At 46.3% G+C, this 17,433-nt stretch overlaps 1 protein-coding gene across 3 annotated transcripts in view; it reads left to right on the forward strand.

Annotated features, from left to right (window-relative positions):
• The window catches only part of TTYH3 (tweety family member 3), a 69,082-nt gene extending 51,905 nt beyond the window's left edge, over nucleotides 1–17,177 (forward strand). The window contains exons 8-15 of one of the 3 annotated variants that reach the window (XM_026793713.2): nucleotides 4,120–4,175; nucleotides 5,452–5,544; nucleotides 5,662–5,754; nucleotides 6,473–6,609; nucleotides 8,483–8,659; nucleotides 9,564–9,639; nucleotides 11,674–11,775; nucleotides 17,023–17,177. In XM_026793713.2, coding sequence (XP_026649514.2) covers nucleotides 4,120–4,175; nucleotides 5,452–5,544; nucleotides 5,662–5,754; nucleotides 6,473–6,609; nucleotides 8,483–8,659; nucleotides 9,564–9,639; nucleotides 11,674–11,754 — 713 coding nt within the window. In that variant the 3' untranslated portion in view covers nucleotides 11,755–11,775; nucleotides 17,023–17,177. The remainder of the gene's footprint in view (nucleotides 1–4,119; nucleotides 4,176–5,451; nucleotides 5,545–5,661; nucleotides 5,755–6,472; nucleotides 6,610–8,482; nucleotides 8,660–9,563; nucleotides 9,640–11,673; nucleotides 11,776–17,022) is intronic. The other 2 variants (XM_074553257.1, XM_074553258.1) reach the window with 2 other exon arrangements.
• The last annotated feature ends 256 nt before the right edge of the window (nucleotides 17,178–17,433 follow it).

Raw genomic sequence — 17,433 nt, forward strand, 5'->3', positions numbered from 1 at the left:
GCTCCTGCATTCCCCAGCAGGGACAGTTGGCTCCCCCAGGGAACACAGGCTCTGCTCCTGCAGCAGCACCAAAGAACAGTTGTTAAAGCTCCTTAAATAACAGTGAATGTCTCTGAGGGAAATGGGGAGGAGCAGGAGGAGCAGGTGCTGCCACAGGCCTGGGTTGGAAGGGTGGCCACTCCATGGGGGCTGAGTCTGCCAGTGATGCCTCAGGTTTCAGCTTTTCTGTTTTTTACATTCTGTGCTGCTTTAGTGTGTGGGTCTGGGCTTCATATGAGGGATGGTGAGCTCTGTGCACAGAACAGGGAGACAAAACAATTCCTGCTCTAGCTGGGCACCAAGGACAAATGATCCAAATCTCGGGCCCAAGAGCATAAACAATGTGGACTGAAGTTTGGTTGTGCTGGGTCAATTTTTCTCTTTAATCACCACTTTTAGTTGCTGTTGTTACATACAATGTATTCTAAGGCTCTCCATGCTCTGAAGTCATACTGGGACTGAGTCATCAATATTTGCTGGTGGTGGTTGTAATTTTCACAGAAAAATAACTCAGTTGAATACTGAGCAACTAGTATGTTAATATTCTTGTTTATGTATTAATTACTGTTTTTCAAATATAAGTGGAATTAATGGAGCTGAGAATAATCTGATTAAGTGCATTATTGCTGTCATGTTTTTAGCTAGAGAAGAGATGTTCTTGTTTTGCAGATAAAATGTACTGCATTAAAAAAATGATGGGGGGAGAAAAGGGAGGCAAAAAACTTTAATGCAGGGTTTTGGGAGAAGCAAATACTTAAATAATTTTGCAGAAGAGGCTGATGTAGGTGCCTAACTCACCCTGTATTCATTAACTGAGATAAAGCCAATGGAACTGAACAGTGCCTGTATAATCAACTCCTGCTGCTAGTAAAAAGACTTGGTGCAGCCAAGATGTTCATTTTCAAAGCAGGAGGCCATCTTCTAGTCCCATTCTTTTTCACTGATATTATGTTATTATCAGATGACTTGTTGCATAAAATTAAGTAAAAAGGCCCAGTCTGTCTAAACAACAGGAAGAGCTTTCTGCAGATCCTCTTCCCAGAAATTTGCTTGGTGAACAGGCACTCCCTTCATCTGAGGGAGCTGTGAACCTCAGGGGATGGATGGTGGAGCCTTTTAGCTGTGCTCCAGGCTGGATGCTGAGGCTGAGCTGCTCAGATGAGAGCAGGAAGGGTCCTTGCTGTGCCCACCCTCCCAGCTGGCCTCCACTGGTGCAATCTCACAAGTGCAGAGCTGGATCGAAGGACTGACACCATCAGCACCTCTCTTTGTCTAGAAGGGATCAGCACAAAGCCTCAGCTGGGGCAGTGGGCTCTGCACAGTCATTACCTGAGCCCAGAGAATTGGGATCTTGCACTGCAGGACAGAGTTTGCCCAAAGCAGGGCTCTAGAGAGTCCTGCTGAGCTGATGTTGGCATTGAGAAGCTCTTTTCCTGCCTGCTGTTGTTGGACTCCTGATGAGCAGAAAGCTTTGAGTGAAGGGCAAATGGAAGAGTTGCAAGCTCTTTGCTTTTACCAATATGAGAATAGGAAGTCTCAGAGAAATTCAATATTGTGCAGACACCTCCCTTTGCTGTCAGACTGGTGCCTTGGGGAAACAAAACTCCTGGTGGAGAACTTTACCTGGGCAAGGAGCTCCAGCCAAAAGAGCTCCTTTGACACCACAGGTGCTGTCTCTGATGATTGAACCCTCAGAGACAGCCTCATCTGGGTGTGTGGCTAAAATGAGCCCTGCTAAGAGAATGTTCAATTAGAGATGAAGAAGAGCTTGGAAAAGCTGCTTCAGGTGGGAGGATTTTTGGGTTTTTTTGGAGCTAGGATCTTTTTTTCTCATTGCTCTCCTGCCTTTTGGCAGGTGCATAATGCCATTTTTGCATTTTGGCTGGGCTTTGAAGTGAGTAGTAGGTCTCCATGGTTGCAGAAGCAGTAAGTTGTTCTAGCAGCTGAAGCTGTCTTTAGTAGGAAGCTCTTCTTTCCTTTCTAGGAAAAACAGATTCTGCAAATAAAAAGCATTTTAGGTAGTTTCCCTTCCTTGCCTTCTGCTCCCACACTGCCTGTGCACCAGAGGTGAGTCAGGAGGGTTGCTGCTAGCTACAGCAGGCATGGGCAGCTGCAGATGTGACCCTGCCTAACCCTTCTGCTATGAACTAGATTGCCTAAAGGCCAGCTTCAAAACTCAGATCAGCCTTTAGGAATTTTCCTTGAGAGGAAAATGCACCAGAAAGATAATTATAGAAAGAAATTGCCTGGAGCTGTTAGCAAAGTGCAAAGGATGGATTAGTGTAGCTGCTTTCTGGTCAGAAATAGGAGATTTGGTGATGTACAGGATAGCCTCCACCAGGTTTAAAACAGGTGCAGGTGCCTCCTGCTCCTTCCTCTTTTCCTGGTGACATTGGGGCAGGGGACATGGTCCTCTTGATTTCTAGGCTTTGCAGTACAGGATCATTTGAAATCATCTTCTCTGCCTGTTGTAGCCATAGATTTGAAGCAGCACAGCTCGGGTTCAGTGCAGGGCAAAGCTGCTCCTGCTGGCTGAGCCATTTTGGGAAGCACGTTTTATGTGGAGTGTCACACTTGTCAGCAGCAAAGCCAGTGCTACCACAGTGAATCCTGGCTGATCCTGCCTTCCAGGGTGAAGCAAGGCAAGCATTTATTTCACTGTACTGCTTTTTGCTTCACTTGTAACCAGCAATCTTTATCCTGAGCTTACAAGCTGCAAACTATGATATCAGGAGCTCTCATCTCTAATCTGCCCACCAGGGACGATCCAGAAGGCCCTCAAGAAACATTTCTAGAGCTCTGCATTAGCAGTATGTCATGCAATTTATTGCACTTAAAAAGGCAATGTAAACTTGATACCACTGTGGGAGCTTAGGAGAAACTTTTTAGTGGTTTGTTGGTTTAAAATAAAGAGGTGACAAGATCACAGCTCCTTTGGGTCACCATGTGTGATGCTGTGGGTGGCTGTTGCTGTTCTCTCAGTGCAGGTGTGTTTTAATCCATTTTTACACAGCCATTGTGTGTGATTTATGAGCCAGGCAGGAGCAGCCCTTTCTTTCCTTGGACAGTCACTCCTGTGGTGTGCCCAAAGTGAGGCACAAAGCAGCTCCTGCTGCCCTCCTGTCTGCCCACAATTTGCTAATTGCTGTTTAGAGGCTTGGCTAGGGAGGTGTGAGCTGTCCCAGAGAAAGAGTCCGTGGGAGGGGGATGGAGCAGCTGGCAGAGCTGCCCCAGAGCAGGCTGATGAATTATAAATAACAGCTGTCAGCTTGCATTGCCAGCACACAGGGGCTGACAGGCTGTGCTGGAGCACTCCTCTCCAGCAGGTTGCCTTGCCCAAAGGTGCATGAAATATTGATGGCAAGCATGGCAGAGGCAGGATGCAGGCAGGTCTGCTTCCTTCACAGCTCTGCTTGCTTCTGGTTGTGCCTTTTACTGATTTCTGAGTTGGGAATCATCAGAATAGCTGTGCGGCCTAGAATATGCATTACTGAAAGGCACAGACAGAAGATTAAAAAGAACAGAGGAAAAGATGCTGGTGGAGGGGGAATGCAGAGAGTTTGTGTGTTTTAGGGCTTTTGTAGTCTTTACCATGCCAACATCACCCGTGATTTTGCTGAGCTGGCATGCTCATATTCATCTGAAGAGGAACTGTAAATGTTTGAGGAATAATCTAAAGGTTTTTTGATGATCAAGTCTTTCAGAGCTTCCTTTCTTGATAACATTATTGAGGATGGCAGGGGAAAGCCTGGCATTTGCAATTTGTGTGTGCTGGCAGGTGATGTAACGTTGTAGAGGGCTCATGAGGGCACCAGGCTGGTTTGAATGAAGAGGAACACAGCTGTGTCTTCAAGCCGGGAAACAAATGATGTTAGCAGAGCACAGTAACAATCTTATCTAGAGTTTATGAGTATGTCTCAATGTACTGTAGTTGGACTTGCCCTAGACTGATGTCTTGTCTTAGGTTTATGGGATGGACAGTGCCAACTTCTGAACAAAACTTTCTCTGTGTTCCATCTCACTTTTGAGTGGAGCTGGGGTGATGTTTCTGGCCTGACTTTCTCCTCTTGTGTCTTCCAGAGACTCTCCGCTATTACATGACCTGTAGTGCTGGCTACCCCAACCCCTTCCAGCAGGTGAGTGTAACTGCCAGCTCCTTCCAGCCCTGCCTCTCCTCACCCTGCAGGGTGCAGGGGAGGTGCTCAGGTGCAGCATGCAGCCAGGTACAGGGTGTTTGCTTTAAGGAGTGCTCTGGCTGCTGGTAAAGCTTTGGCAGCTGCTTCCCAGCTGTGCAGGAGGTGGCACTGTGATTTAGGGAGGAGGTTTTTCCAGCTTCATCATCACCACCTGCACAGCTTCAGGTCAGGACACCCCTTAGAAGGGCCTGTGTGTAATGTGGTGAGAGCCATGGCTTTGTTGGTGGTACCTCTGTTTAACAGGCACTTGTTCTAAAGAGCAGCAATGTGGAGAAACAGCACCACAATTAATTCCAGGTTGGGAAACTGTAATTCCTGCTTTGAATCTCTTCTTGAAGGCTCTTTTGGGTTAAACAGTGCTAACACTCCACTCCCAAATATCAGTTGCTTCTGTGGGTGAAGGAGTGCTTTCCACAGATGCCTCTTACAAACCTTTGATTTATCCTAAAGTATAAATGTGAGTCATTATTCTTTTGTGTGGGGGCAGAAGAAGAGCACCTGGGCCCATTCCAAACTTTGCTCTGTGCATCAGAGGCCAGAACAGGCCCACACCACCCACCATTTGGCAGACACCAGCTGCTTCCCCGTTTATATTTAGGATTTTTTTAAAATCTTGTCTTCCTCTGTTTTAAAGGGTGGGGTAAGAACACTTGGGGCTGTGGTTTGATGCACCTCTGCCATCTGTTGCATTTCTGGTTGCTCTGTGTACTCCCTGACATGCTATTGCATGTGAAATTCTCATGGTGCTTTAAAGGGATGTGAAGGCTGCACCCTAAAACAAACAATTTCCACTGTTAACATTATATGTTTTTCATCCATCTGATTTAGTGAAAAAATCCAGCTGTGTTCTGTGGTGAGAAATTTAGTGCTTTGTGTCTTTTCTTTCTCCTTCCCTTCTGTCCTAGAGCCAGCCCCAGCTGTGTGTACATTTTTTCTGTATGTATTTTGTTCTTTGTTTGTGGGTTTGTGATTTTTGGATTTTTTTTTCCTTTTGGCTCTTCCCTTCTCCTCTCTGTCTGTACTTCTTCCAGTTTGCTAAAGGTCAAACTTAACCCTGTTGCAGCTGCACTCATGTCAGCTGGGACATCTTTAACCAGTACCATTCATACAGATGATGCTCCAGTATCTGGGAAATGGGATTTCAGTCTTTTCCCAGGAGATCTGTTGGTCCATGTGGCCTGAACTGCTGAAACATTGCATGTTTTGTGTTGAGCAGAAGCTGTCAGGAAGTCACAAGGCTTTGGTGGAAATGCAGGACGATGTGTTGGAGCTGATGAGGTCAGCGAGCAAAGAGCACCCCACCTCCAAGGTAACTCCTCAGGTTTGCTCTCCCTGTCCTTTGGGGCTTCCCTCAGCTTTGTACAGAGCCCAGGACCAGCTCCTGCTGAGCATTCCCTTGCACTGATCACTGGTGTGTTGATTACAGGAGTATCTGACTCGGATCCAGGAGGTTTTGAACTCCACAGAGATCAACTTGCAGCAGCTGACAGCTTTGGTAGACTGTAGGAGTCTGCATTTGGTGAGTTTGGGTAGCTGGGCTTGAGCTAAGGAAGAGCAAAGGGAGTGTAGAGCCTGTGTTAGTTTGGAGTTCCAAAACTCTGGTAGAAGTTTACAACTTTTCACTTATTGATAATAGCAGAAAGGGGAATGAGAATTTGGGTCAAGCTAGCTTTGAGTTTAAAGTTCAACACAGGAAGGTAGATAACATGCCTTCACACATCTACAAGCTGCAGCAATAGAGGCCTTCAGGATTTTTGTGTATAGCAAATAACTTGTTACCTTTGCCATGGAGTGCAGTGCCTCAGAGCAGTGTAGCACAGCCTTGCTGTTGTCCTCACTGCCCCTCTAAAGGCAGAGACACAGACAGTTCATGGTTCTGTTCTTGGGCATGGGACATTGTGAGGGAGTTGAAAGGCTTAATGAAAAATATTCTATCTTCAGTTGGGTGGATAAGTTTGCCTTGGCTGTTTATTTTTCCTCCTCTTAAAGTCTTACTGTGGGCGGTTGAAAATATTTCTATGTCTAAATCCAAGCTGGTCTTTGTGAGGGGAAGCAAGGGTTGGATCATTTATGAAAAACACTTGAGTCCCTGAAATTAAAATAGAAATATGCTCTAGAAAAGGGAGTGTGATGTCTCTAAGTTGTTTCAGAGAGTGTAATCTGAGGAAGGGCTTTTGAGTAAGAGCTCAATGGTAACTCTGCAGTGATCAGGAAACTCTGCTCCTTTGCCTCTGCAGGATTACATCCAGGCTCTGACAGGATTCTGCTATGATGGAGTGGAAGGCCTCATCTACCTGGTTCTCTTCTCCTTTGTCACAGCCCTCATGTTCAGCTCCATTGTCTGCAGCGTCCCACACACTTGGCAGCAGAAGAGGTACAGAGAGGGCTGAGATCCTGTAGCACTGTAGAGCTCTTTCCCAGTGAAGCCTGGCTGCTGGATTTGGGCCCATGAGCATATGGAGCTCATTCCCACATGATCCCAGGGGTGAGAGGGATGAGGCTTTATAAGCAGAGGTCTAACAGAAAAAGAAAGGTTGTGTTTTGCTCTGGCTGTGGTTGATGCTAACATCTTATTGCACTGGAATACTCTGTGTGCAGAGCATTGAGTACACTGCAGGACTGTGAGTCAAGTCAGATGAATGATTATAGCTGTAACATAGAGGTAATGCTTGAATATTGCTCTCTCTGTAAAATTCTTACTCTCTCACATTGTCTTGAGGCAGTTGTTCTACTGTGGGGAAGATAACTGGAGTAAGAAGCAGTTTACACTTGCCTTTGTAGCTTTGCTCTTGCTGAGGTGACTGACTTGCATAGATAACAGAAAACAGGAACTGTTGTTTTGTCAATAACCTGGGCAGGTGAGACACTGCAGATTGGAACTGGTATTGATGATAACCAGATCAATCAGTAAGTCTTTAGCAAACCTTTGCTTCACTGACTGGCTGCTGCACCACAGGCAGCTGTTAAAATGGCATTGAGTTTTCTACTCTTGCAGAACAGCAAGAGGCTGCAGCAAACTCTTCTGTGGTCCTGATTTTTGTGGAAAAACAGAAGGCCCTGAACAACAGCAAGGAGCCAGAGCTGGCCCAGCCAGAGAAGTGGCATTAGGAGGTGTCAGAACAGCCCCTGAGACTATGGCTGGGTCCTCACCTTTTTCACAGCTGCAGAGACCTTACCACAAAGAGCAGGGCAGTCTGCCTGTTGGAAGGAGAAAGGTTTGGTGGCATCTCCTGTGCTGCCTCCCCTGTGGGCTCCTGCCCTGCCAGCCCCAGCAGGCTCAGGCTGCTGCTATGAGCTGAAGGGCTCCCTCTGCATTCCGTGGAGCACCATTTGTGCCTCAGGCTCCCTCTGGGAAGTGGAGGATGTCGTGGTTTATTGCCTGTGAGGGACTGTGCAGGCTGCAATCCCTCGATCTTCAGTGCCACCGTGTGGTGCAGAAGCTGCAGGTGATGTTTGGGAGGTTCTGGTGATGACCATGCCGTGTAGAACCTTTCACTAGCTTTAAGCACAGATTAAATATATTTCAGACCATGGTGCTCCACCCCCTAATTAGGGAGTTGAAATAGCAGTGTGTATTATGTAGGAAGGGCAAGAGAATACTATGGGAAGGCAGAGGGAACCAGCTGGCAAACAATTCTGCTCTCCATTTATTTAGATCCTTGAGATTTAGATTTTTGAGAAGATAAAGCCTTTAGACACAAATTTTGCAACTTAGTCTCTGTAAAGACTTTTGTGATTTTGCTAGAAGCTGAAGCGCACCCCTTGCCACCAGAATGGGACTTGAGAGAAGTCTACAGAGGTTTATCCTTTAGAGCTCTTTGGACCTGTCTTCAGGAAATGGAAGGATACAGATTGCAGTTTTGAAGGATGTTTCTGTGGGGTGCACGGCACTACATCCCCACTGCCTCTCCTCTTTGTTGTCTGTGGGGTTTTTTAGCTGTACATTATGGGATGTGTGTCCATCCTCTGGCTGTACAGCTGGGCAGCTGCAGAGCCGTGCTGAGAAGCCTGCAGAGAGGCTGGAGGGGATCACGCAGTGTGCACCTCCAGATGGGGTCTGTGGGAGGGCTGAGTCACTGTGCTGTGGGCTGTGCTTCACGCTGCCACCCTGAGCCATCCCAAACGGGCACCAGCGTGGAGGATGTGGAAGATGACTGGGAGGCTCCTAGGATTGCCATGGTTTCCTGCAAACCCCACACGTGGGGTCACTGTAGGGTTCTAGGAGGAACTTTTTCTCCTTCTTGCAGAGGCTCAGATGATGATGGGGAAGAAGAATCAACTGCTCAAGGGAGCAGGCAGACACACGATAATCTGTACAGAGTGCACATGCCCAGCCTGTACAGCTGTGGCAGTAGTTATGGCAGTGAGACCAGCATCCCTGCAGCAGCACACACAGTCAGCAATGCTCCCGTCACGGAGTACATGTGAGTATGCCAGGGAAGCCTCTCCACAGGGCTCCCTCCTCATCCCTGTTGGCTCCAGTGCTGCACTTCTCACCTGGAGGTAAAAAGCAGTGAAGGATTTTGTTTTCTGATTGGCATCTTTCAAGGATTTTGTTTTCTGATTGGCATCTAATGGGAGAAGGGAATAGTGCTGCACTAGGAGGAGTTTGGTTAGACAGCATGCTCCAAAATGGGAACAGCTTTGTGCTCCAGGACTCAGGAAAATGTCTAAAGAAAACAGGTAGGAAGGTATTGTCTGGGCTTCTTATTACACAGTGATTCTGATCACCAGAAGACTTAATTCTTCATACAGAGCAGTCTTGCCAGAAGCCTCCCAAAAGACTGAGAGCCAAGAAAAAACCTGTGGGCTCTCTCTTTCTGTAGTATTTGCAGGCACCTCTGACATCTGTTGTAGTTTGGAGCTACCTAGTCCAGGTGGGATCTTCAGAGCTTTCTCCAGAAGTGCCTAACCCTGGTTACATTTGGACTACCATCAGGGCCCATCCTTTTTTGGGCTGCCACATCATTTTGTTTATCCCCTTAGACATTGTCCTCATTTTATCTCCATTTCTGCCACTTGGCAGTTCTGGTGCTGCAGGGAGGCAGATTTTCACAAGGCCCTATTTTTAAATCACTTGATGTGATTCATTGTGGGCCCTTCTGAGTAAGAATGCAAAAATAGTGCTCAATCTGAGGAAAATTATGATAGCTTTATGCCCTTATCTGAAAAAGGGGATCCATCTGGCCTGTAAGAAAAGCTGTGAAGGAGACTGACCTGACACAGTAGTTCTGGGGGTGAGGATGCTCTGCCCTGTGTCCCCATCAGAGACCCTCCCCAGAGAAGCATGGCAAGTGCCCCGTTACCATGTGTGTCTTCCTTTCCTAGGAGCCAGAATGCAAATTTCCAGAACCCCCGTTGCGAGAATACCCCGCTCATTGGCCGGGAGTCCCCACCTCCCTCAGTAAGTCTCTCTTTACTGCTCTTCTCTGCTTCAGCAGCTTTGGGCAAATACACATTTGCCACTCCTGTGTACTCCCAAGGCAGCTGATTGTGCAGCCAAATACAGGATCTGGCCCATAAATGGCAGCAGCTTGAATAGACAAGCTGTGTCTCACCTGCCATGGAGAATAAAACCTTGCTATGCTGCTTTGGGCATTGCACAAGAAAAGACTAAATAAAACTCAGTCAATTAATGCTGGTAATCCTATGGGCCCAGTCCTGCCACCGCTGAAGTGCATGAGTATCTTGATGGGTGACTTCAGCAGGATGATTCACTTGCATGCAGTGTACTTGCTATCTGTGCCATTGGTTCCTCAAGTTTAAAAAGAAACTTGTTCAAATTGTAAATTCAGAGTTATTGCTGAACCTCTCTCCTTAATCTGCCCTAAAGAGATGGTAGGATGAAACCTGTATTATTTTTTGTTGAGATTTTTTTTTAAATCTTTCTTTTACAACTGTTTTACTTTCTTTGAAATCTATTTTTGTATTTAATTTCCTATGGAGGAAAAAAAGAAACTTTCATGGAAGGTTTTGGTATTTGGAGTGGCCTGGTAGCCATTTCTGTATGCTGGATAAAACATGGGCTTGTCTTCATGGCTGGGTAAGAGCAAAATGAATCTTGCCCTCCCTCACTGGATCCCATAAACCTGATTTACAGCAGAATCTGGAGAACATGCCATCCCAGTGCTCACTAACTTGGTGGTGTGATTACAGAGGATGAGTAGTAAAATGCCTAATGACCAACCAGTCTTCAGGTGTAGGTAAAGAAAACACACTCTGTGGTGCCTGGTTCAAATTGGTGGGAAGGGGGGGAAGAGGAGGTTGGCAGATGAAGGAGTAGGAACTGTGGTGGAAATGAGGGTATCCCATTCATGGTTTCACTTCAAGAGGACCAGTTCATCTTGCTGTAGAGGAAGTGGAAATGTGCAGAGTTGATCCTTGTCTCTGTCCTTGGCCAGACCTCTTCCACCCTTCCCAGAGAGGTTTCCTGCCCCGTGCTCCGATCGCGAGCTCTGGTCGCGTTATCTGCTCTCAGCACAGTCCCTGACGTGCTGCACTGCCAGAAGGGCACTGTCCCTCTGCTTCTGCCAGGGCACATGTTCCTTCCATGTCCTGCTTCCCCCTGCCATACAGCTCTTCTGCTTCAGAGAAAGCAAATCCCCTTCCACGGGGCTGGAGTGAGGCAAGGCGTTCCCTGGTTCTTCTGTAGCTGTTTGTGTCAAAACCCTGAGTGGGAATCTGAGTCCTGGGGTTTGGGAGTAGATAAAGGGGGTTTTTTTCTTCAGAATAACTTGAGTTGGCAGCCATCAGTGTGGGCTGTGGGGAAGAGCAGGAGCTGGGGAGGATGAGGGAGCAGCACTGCACCCATAGAAAAGGAGCTTCTCCCAAGATGAGAGGAGGAACCAGGCTATGGGGTAAATGTGTTTCCTGGAGGGATGTAGTAGACAGGCAGTGGAGAGAAGAAAAATGCTTTCTATTCTCATACTGGCAGGCAACAGGGAAAGGCTTTTCTGGGATTTTTGTATTTGCAGCTCTCCGTAGCAGGTGGCTGAGAGCGTACTGAGGCAGAAGGAATGGTAACTTTTCATAGCAAATTGTGGGAGGAGAGAGACAAAAAGGGAATACCAATGCACACATCCCTGCCTCTTTTTGGGAGGGAGGAGAGGGAGATAACCATCCAAGTAGGTTATGTCCAGTGGGCAGACAGAGCTGACCTATTCCATTTAGCTTTCTGTGAACAGATGGTGACAACTAAGATGTGATGATCCTGCTGCATTGTTTGTCCGTTACTTTTCCTGGCTTTTTGTTCGTTTGTTTGTGTTTTTCCTTCTCTCATTCCTTCTGATTTCTCCTTCTTGCCACAGGGATATCCCCTTAGGGTGCTAGAGCCCACCTTGTCGCTGGCACACACGAGGGTTTCACTTGCTTGCACTGTGTTTTTCATGCACGTTGAGGCTGCACTCTCTTTTTCTCTCTCTTTCTTGCGTCATCACAGTTGTATTTGGCTGCCATGGACAGTAGCAGCCATATGAGCTGGCAGCTTAAGCCCTCGGACAGTGCTCGGACATACTGGTAACAGCGCCCGCAGATGGAACAGGTACTGCACCCAAGGTCCCTCCTGCTCAACCCCCTCTCCACTCCCAACCGCTCCCCTCATCCCTGCACTCTTTATCCCAGGCCAGTGCCTTTTATTTCTTCACATTCCTTCCCTCTGCACCTCCCACCCCATCCCCTCCTGCCAAGGGTGAAAGTGAAAATCCGATTTTGGCTCTGGTGCACACTCAAGGAGCAGTATCGACCTTCTGGAGGCTTCTGGTGCACCTTGTGAGGGTGGCAGGTGCCCGTGCCTCACAAAAGCCACCTCACAGCAGCTTCAGCTTGGATTCCACACCTCAGAACAGCTTGAACACCAAGTGCTGAGTGCTGCTCAAATGTAGGAATAACCTTGCACTTCAAAAGCAACAGAGAAGTTCTCCCATCACAAGAAGCCATTCTCTAGGAGTAAAGAAAACCAATCTAGCAGCACTTCAGTCAGGAATGGTTGTCTTAATTCAGCTTTTGGCTCTCCTTGAGCCCTGCTGCTGTTCTGCTTGTCCTTAGTAGCCATAACACCCAAAACCATCAATACTAACCTGCCACAAGCTTTTAGCTCATTTGTAGGATTTTTAATTTTAAACTGTCCTGAAGAGTTACCCAATTGCCTGTCAGATCTGTGGGCAGCTTTTCCTTTTATCCTTACATTTAAGGTCAGAAAGGAGCAAATTTTTAAAGAAAACCTTCCTTAAGGGTCCAGGTATAATCACTAAAATCTGTTTCATTCTGTTTCAAAACCTTTTACTGTTTTGTTTGTTCTGTGTGTGTCCAAATCATGCCATCCATGTCCCACAGACTCTGTGGGCAGGGCCCTCCTAGTGCCATTTCACTGTCTGCATTCCCCATGGGCTGCAGTTGCTGGTGCTCTCCAAGACAGCCAATGTTTGCTCCCTCATGACAAAGAAAGAGGAGGTGCTCTGCATTTTGGGGGGTTATTAGCTTGCTTAAATACAGGGTATGATTAGGACTACCAGACAACTCAGGTGGTGTGAAGGACAGTGCTCGTTCGAGTGCCAGGAAGGTGCTGGTTCCAGTGGGAACAGGGAGCCCTTTGCTTTTGGCTGTCATATCTTGCATTCTCTTCCCAGAAATACATGTCCATAAAGCTGCTGCTGTTCCTTCTTCTCTGCTTCTTCTTCTTCTTCTTCTTCTTGGCACTTCTCTCAGCCTTGCACTGGATTCCTTTCTGTTCTCTTGGTGCTTGGTCTGCATCCCTGCTGCTCCTTGCTCTCTGCCTGCCTGGGGAGGGGCTGGATGGGGTGTCTTGATGCCTCTGCCATGGTGCATGAATGCAAACAACCTTGTCTGAAGCATGGTGCCAGCACCCTTGAAAGGCTCACAGCTTTCTCCAGTCTTAAGTCTTGCTAAGACTGCTCCTGGGCCTCAGCTTGTGGTGGGGTTTTCTGCTTTGCTGTTCCTGTAGGTGGTATTGTAGCAATGTTAGATGGATCTGTTCCATGAAATAAAATACTGGTGAGGGTGGGGAAATTCTAGGCCCTTCATTCTAGACTTGAAATCCCTGGGCTGGAGCATGACCTGATCCCAGTCTGCACTGTCTCCTGTTTATCTATGGTCCCACCCGAGCTTCATGTGGCTGGCTGAAGGGCTATGGAAAAGGCACTGCATTCTTTCCAGGGCTTGAAAAACAAACAAAACCAACAGAAGCTCTGTTCTTTTGACTTGAAAGACTTAAGTCCCTTTGAATTCAGAACCCACTGGCTAGAATTAGCTGTTTCCCTGCATCTTGTACCTCCCATACATAATAACACCAAACCCTATGTGTTTACTGTGCTCTGGCTGTTTGAGATCAGCCTTTCAGAACTTGAATCCAGAAGCTTTGGTCTTTATTGCATTACCTGAACAGCTCTGGCAGGAAATCAAAGTCAGGGTAGCTCAAGAGAAATTCACGTGGGTTTTAAACCACAAATAGTAAATGGTGTGTACTCAGTCATGGTTTCCTATGGTAAGTGATCTTTCAGCATAGCTCAGTTAGCTCTGAAATACTCATGGATTTCACAGGAGTCAGTAGAATTCATGGTCTCTAAAACTAACTGATTATTCCTTAAAATTAGGGGTTTTTTTGCAACCAGTGATTCCTTTGTGCCCAGGCTATGTGTGTTAAGTGCCTAACTAGTATGTGCTGGCAAACCACACCTATGAAAGTTTATACCCTCAACAAGGCTGAATGTGAAGCAGAGACTTTTATTTTCTTTGGAGAAATACAAAAATAGCCCTGTATGCAATCAGCTGTGTTTGTTGGAGCTGGCTGGTAAGTGACTGAGAGGTGCTGTGCTGGAAAGCACAGGCACCAGCAGGAATGGGAACAAGAACTCTTTCAGGTGCCCTTCTGGGGGAAGCTGACAGTGAGGTGGAGGTATGGGGTGCAACTTGTCCTCTGTGCTGTTTTGGAAAGGGTAAATGAGGGTGTGTAGGCACATGGGTACTTCCAGTGAGCGTGCTGGAAGAATGACTGAATTGTGCATGTTCTTTAACCTTCTATGAAAGCTCCTCTTTAAAGGAAACTAAATGCAACTGTGAACCTGACAGCTGTGGAGTCCAAGCCCTCCTTGGTCTGAATTGTGCTCAGGCTTTCTGTCTTTAGGATCACTTTTTAAAGGAGTTAAAAGACATAGTAATTTTTTAAAAAACAACTAAAGACTTAATTACTTTAACCCTGGATAATATAGTTTGGTTCCGTATCCAAAAGTGCCAAGTGTCTGCTGATACATCTTCATCTGCTGGCCTGTCCAGCTGTTGGGACCTGCGTGTTCCACAGCATCTTTCCTCTGCTTCCCAGCAGAGGATGCAGAGAAGGACTTGAGGAAGGACTCAGCATGTGGAGAGGGCAGTGGTGCCTGGAGGGTGATGCTGAGGCTGAACCAGGGCACTCTGACAGAGCTGTGCTGTGAGAGGTGCTCAGGGGAGTGCTGGCTCTCTGCTGCCAGCTCTGTCACACTTCCTATGGCATTGAAAATACGCTTAACACAAAGAGTAACTGAACAGGGAAGAGGTACAAAGGTGCAAAAATCCTCAGTTAAGGAGAGAACATCAGCCCTAACTCTGACTACTCTGAGTCTTGGTTTGTTCCTTGTGGTGGATTTGCAGGTAGGTTTGAATGTAAAATACTCTGTGCTTGACTCTCCAGATCTTGTATTCCTGGTTGCTTTGTGTTAGTGACACTTAAACAACTGTGGGGTTTTTCTTTTTGGAGGAAGGAGGGATTTCTTTTCAACTTCTCCCACCATGATAGGTGTTCTTTGTGCATCTTTGAAATGCAATTCATCAAGTGGTCCTCTTGATTTTAATGCTTTAAAGAAAATTTATATTACATGTTGTGTGCTGAACCCATGACTAGTCCAGAAAGATGCACAATAACCTTCCATTATCTGAGATTTTTTTTTCCTTAATACTTCTTACACAACTTTAGCACCTGGAAAAGTTCTCTGTTCATACTCATCTCCTATCACATGTCACTACAGAGAATGCAAATGGAAAATGAGCACTCAAATGGATTTTTCCTTCTAAGGCCCTCTTCTTATCATGAGGCTTGGCTGGTAATTTCAGCATTGCACCACCTGAAATGTGCCCTACTTACTCTATGAGAAAGTTCTTTGACTTCTAAACCTCTCTGAGCCTGTTGGGTTATTCTCCTATGTATTAATAACACCCTAAACTTTATTTCTGAAACAGTAATCACATTTAATAAACTGTATAGATTATTGCCCTTAAAGTAGCTCAGCTTGCTATTTTCTATCTTTTGCCCTCTCACTGACAAAAAATACATCTTAGAAAGAACAGATGTACCCTTTGTCTTCTAAATATAGATGCCATTTCTGGGCCAGAGTTTTATATTAAGATCTGTGTTCTGAAAAAAAGTTTTCCAATTATGGAAGACACAAAAAGCTGAGTGTGCAAGTAAGCCACAGGTGTCTTCATCTTGTGCTGCTGGGATCAGCTCTGCCGGAGGAGCAGTTTCTCTCTTCTATTGTGCAGAGGTTCAAGCCAGGTCAGTCTTTGAAGGAAAACTGATAAAATATTGTTAATTCTCTGAAAACCCCCATGGACAGCTGAGCTTTTGAGAGTCTAAAGATGCCTCATAATGTTCTTTCCCAGTGGGCAAGATAAATCACACCTCCTGGTGTGGAACTGCCTTTCAGTTGTCTCTGCCAGCTTAACTGGCTATTTTATGTGGTTTGGTTTAAGAGGTGATAAAAAGTCAGAATGCTGAAGAGCACTCTTGGGAAGTGAGCTGTGGATATTATAGAATTATTCAGGCTCCAGAGGGTATAAAAAGAGGAATGAAATGTCTGTCCTCATTGCTTGGTTGTTAATATTGTGGTAGCAGAACCCAGAAGGTATCAAACACATTGGCAAAAAGAGGCAAAGTTTTGTTCTTACTGCTGGATTTTATTCACGTGTTTTTCAGCTCATTATTCAGAGCTGAATGACACATGTTACCTCAGTAGCTTCTGGGAGCTGTTTTGGGTTACCTTGCGCAGAATAAAAAGGAGAATGAGAACAGCACCACCACCTCCAAATCAAACCAACCTTCATCTTTGTGACTTGCTCTTCTCACCCCCACGCTGGAGCCTCATCTGCTGCTGCACAGTGCACAGCTTGGATCCCAAACCACAGTGGGCTGTCACCCACCTGGTAACTTGCTAACATCATCCTGTTTGATGGCAGCCTGTTTCCAGCCTGATAGGGTCTGTTCTTTCTTGGGCATAAATCATTTATTCCTCACTTTTCTTTCAAGCTGCCCATCCGTGGCACGTGCAGTCTTCTGATGCCCTCATTGCTGTAAAATACAATGTGAAGATGCAGTGAGCACCCGTTTTCTTTTCAGCCTCCTTTTCTGGCATGGTTGAAAGCAGTAACATCACTAAGAGAGGGTGAAAGTGCGGGGTGGGTTTTTACATCTGCATCATTCCCATCTCCCTCTCTTCTCCCAAGCAACATATGTCATGTTTTGACTTAGTGACTGTTGGATTTCCTTCTCTAGAGAGCTTGGATAAATCACCAGCACCCCTGCAGCAGAATGTTACTCAGAGTGAACTGTGCAGTGACTTGTGAAACTTTCCTCTTAAAGACTGAGTCAGCAGCTCCTTGAGATGCTTGCTGTAAACACACACCATGTTATGCTGAGAAGTGGTAGAAATCTGTGGTTCCATCGTGACATTAGTCATTCTGACTTAACTTTCTGTTTGTTTGTTTTGTTTTTTTTTTTTTGTCTTGTCTTTTCTTTCTCCAGTACACCTCCAGCATGAGAGCCAAATACCTCGCCACCAACCAACCTCGTCCAGATGCTGGCAGTGTGCATTAAAATGAAAAAGCAAAAGCAAAAAGCAAAAAAAAACAGAAACAAAAACAAAAAACAAAACCCACACATGCAGTCAGACTAAACAATGTGCCAACTGCTGTGCCCCTGTGCTGTCCTTGTAGAACAATCCTGCTGTTCTGCCCAAAATCTAGTGCAGCTCCTTCTGTTTCTCCAGCCCAGACCACCCTTCCAACCTGGTACCTGGCCACTGAGTGGAAGCTCCTTTTGAATTTAAGCCTTCACCCTGTAGTACAAGAGAGCAAACGTGTGCTGGCCAGCAGCTGACAGCACCTGGGCAGCTCACCAGAGCAACCTGGCAGGAACAGGGGGTGAAAATCTTCT

Source organism: Zonotrichia albicollis, chromosome 16 (genome assembly GCF_047830755.1).
Source record: "Zonotrichia albicollis isolate bZonAlb1 chromosome 16, bZonAlb1.hap1, whole genome shotgun sequence".
NCBI lineage: Eukaryota > Metazoa > Chordata > Aves > Passeriformes > Passerellidae > Zonotrichia > Zonotrichia albicollis.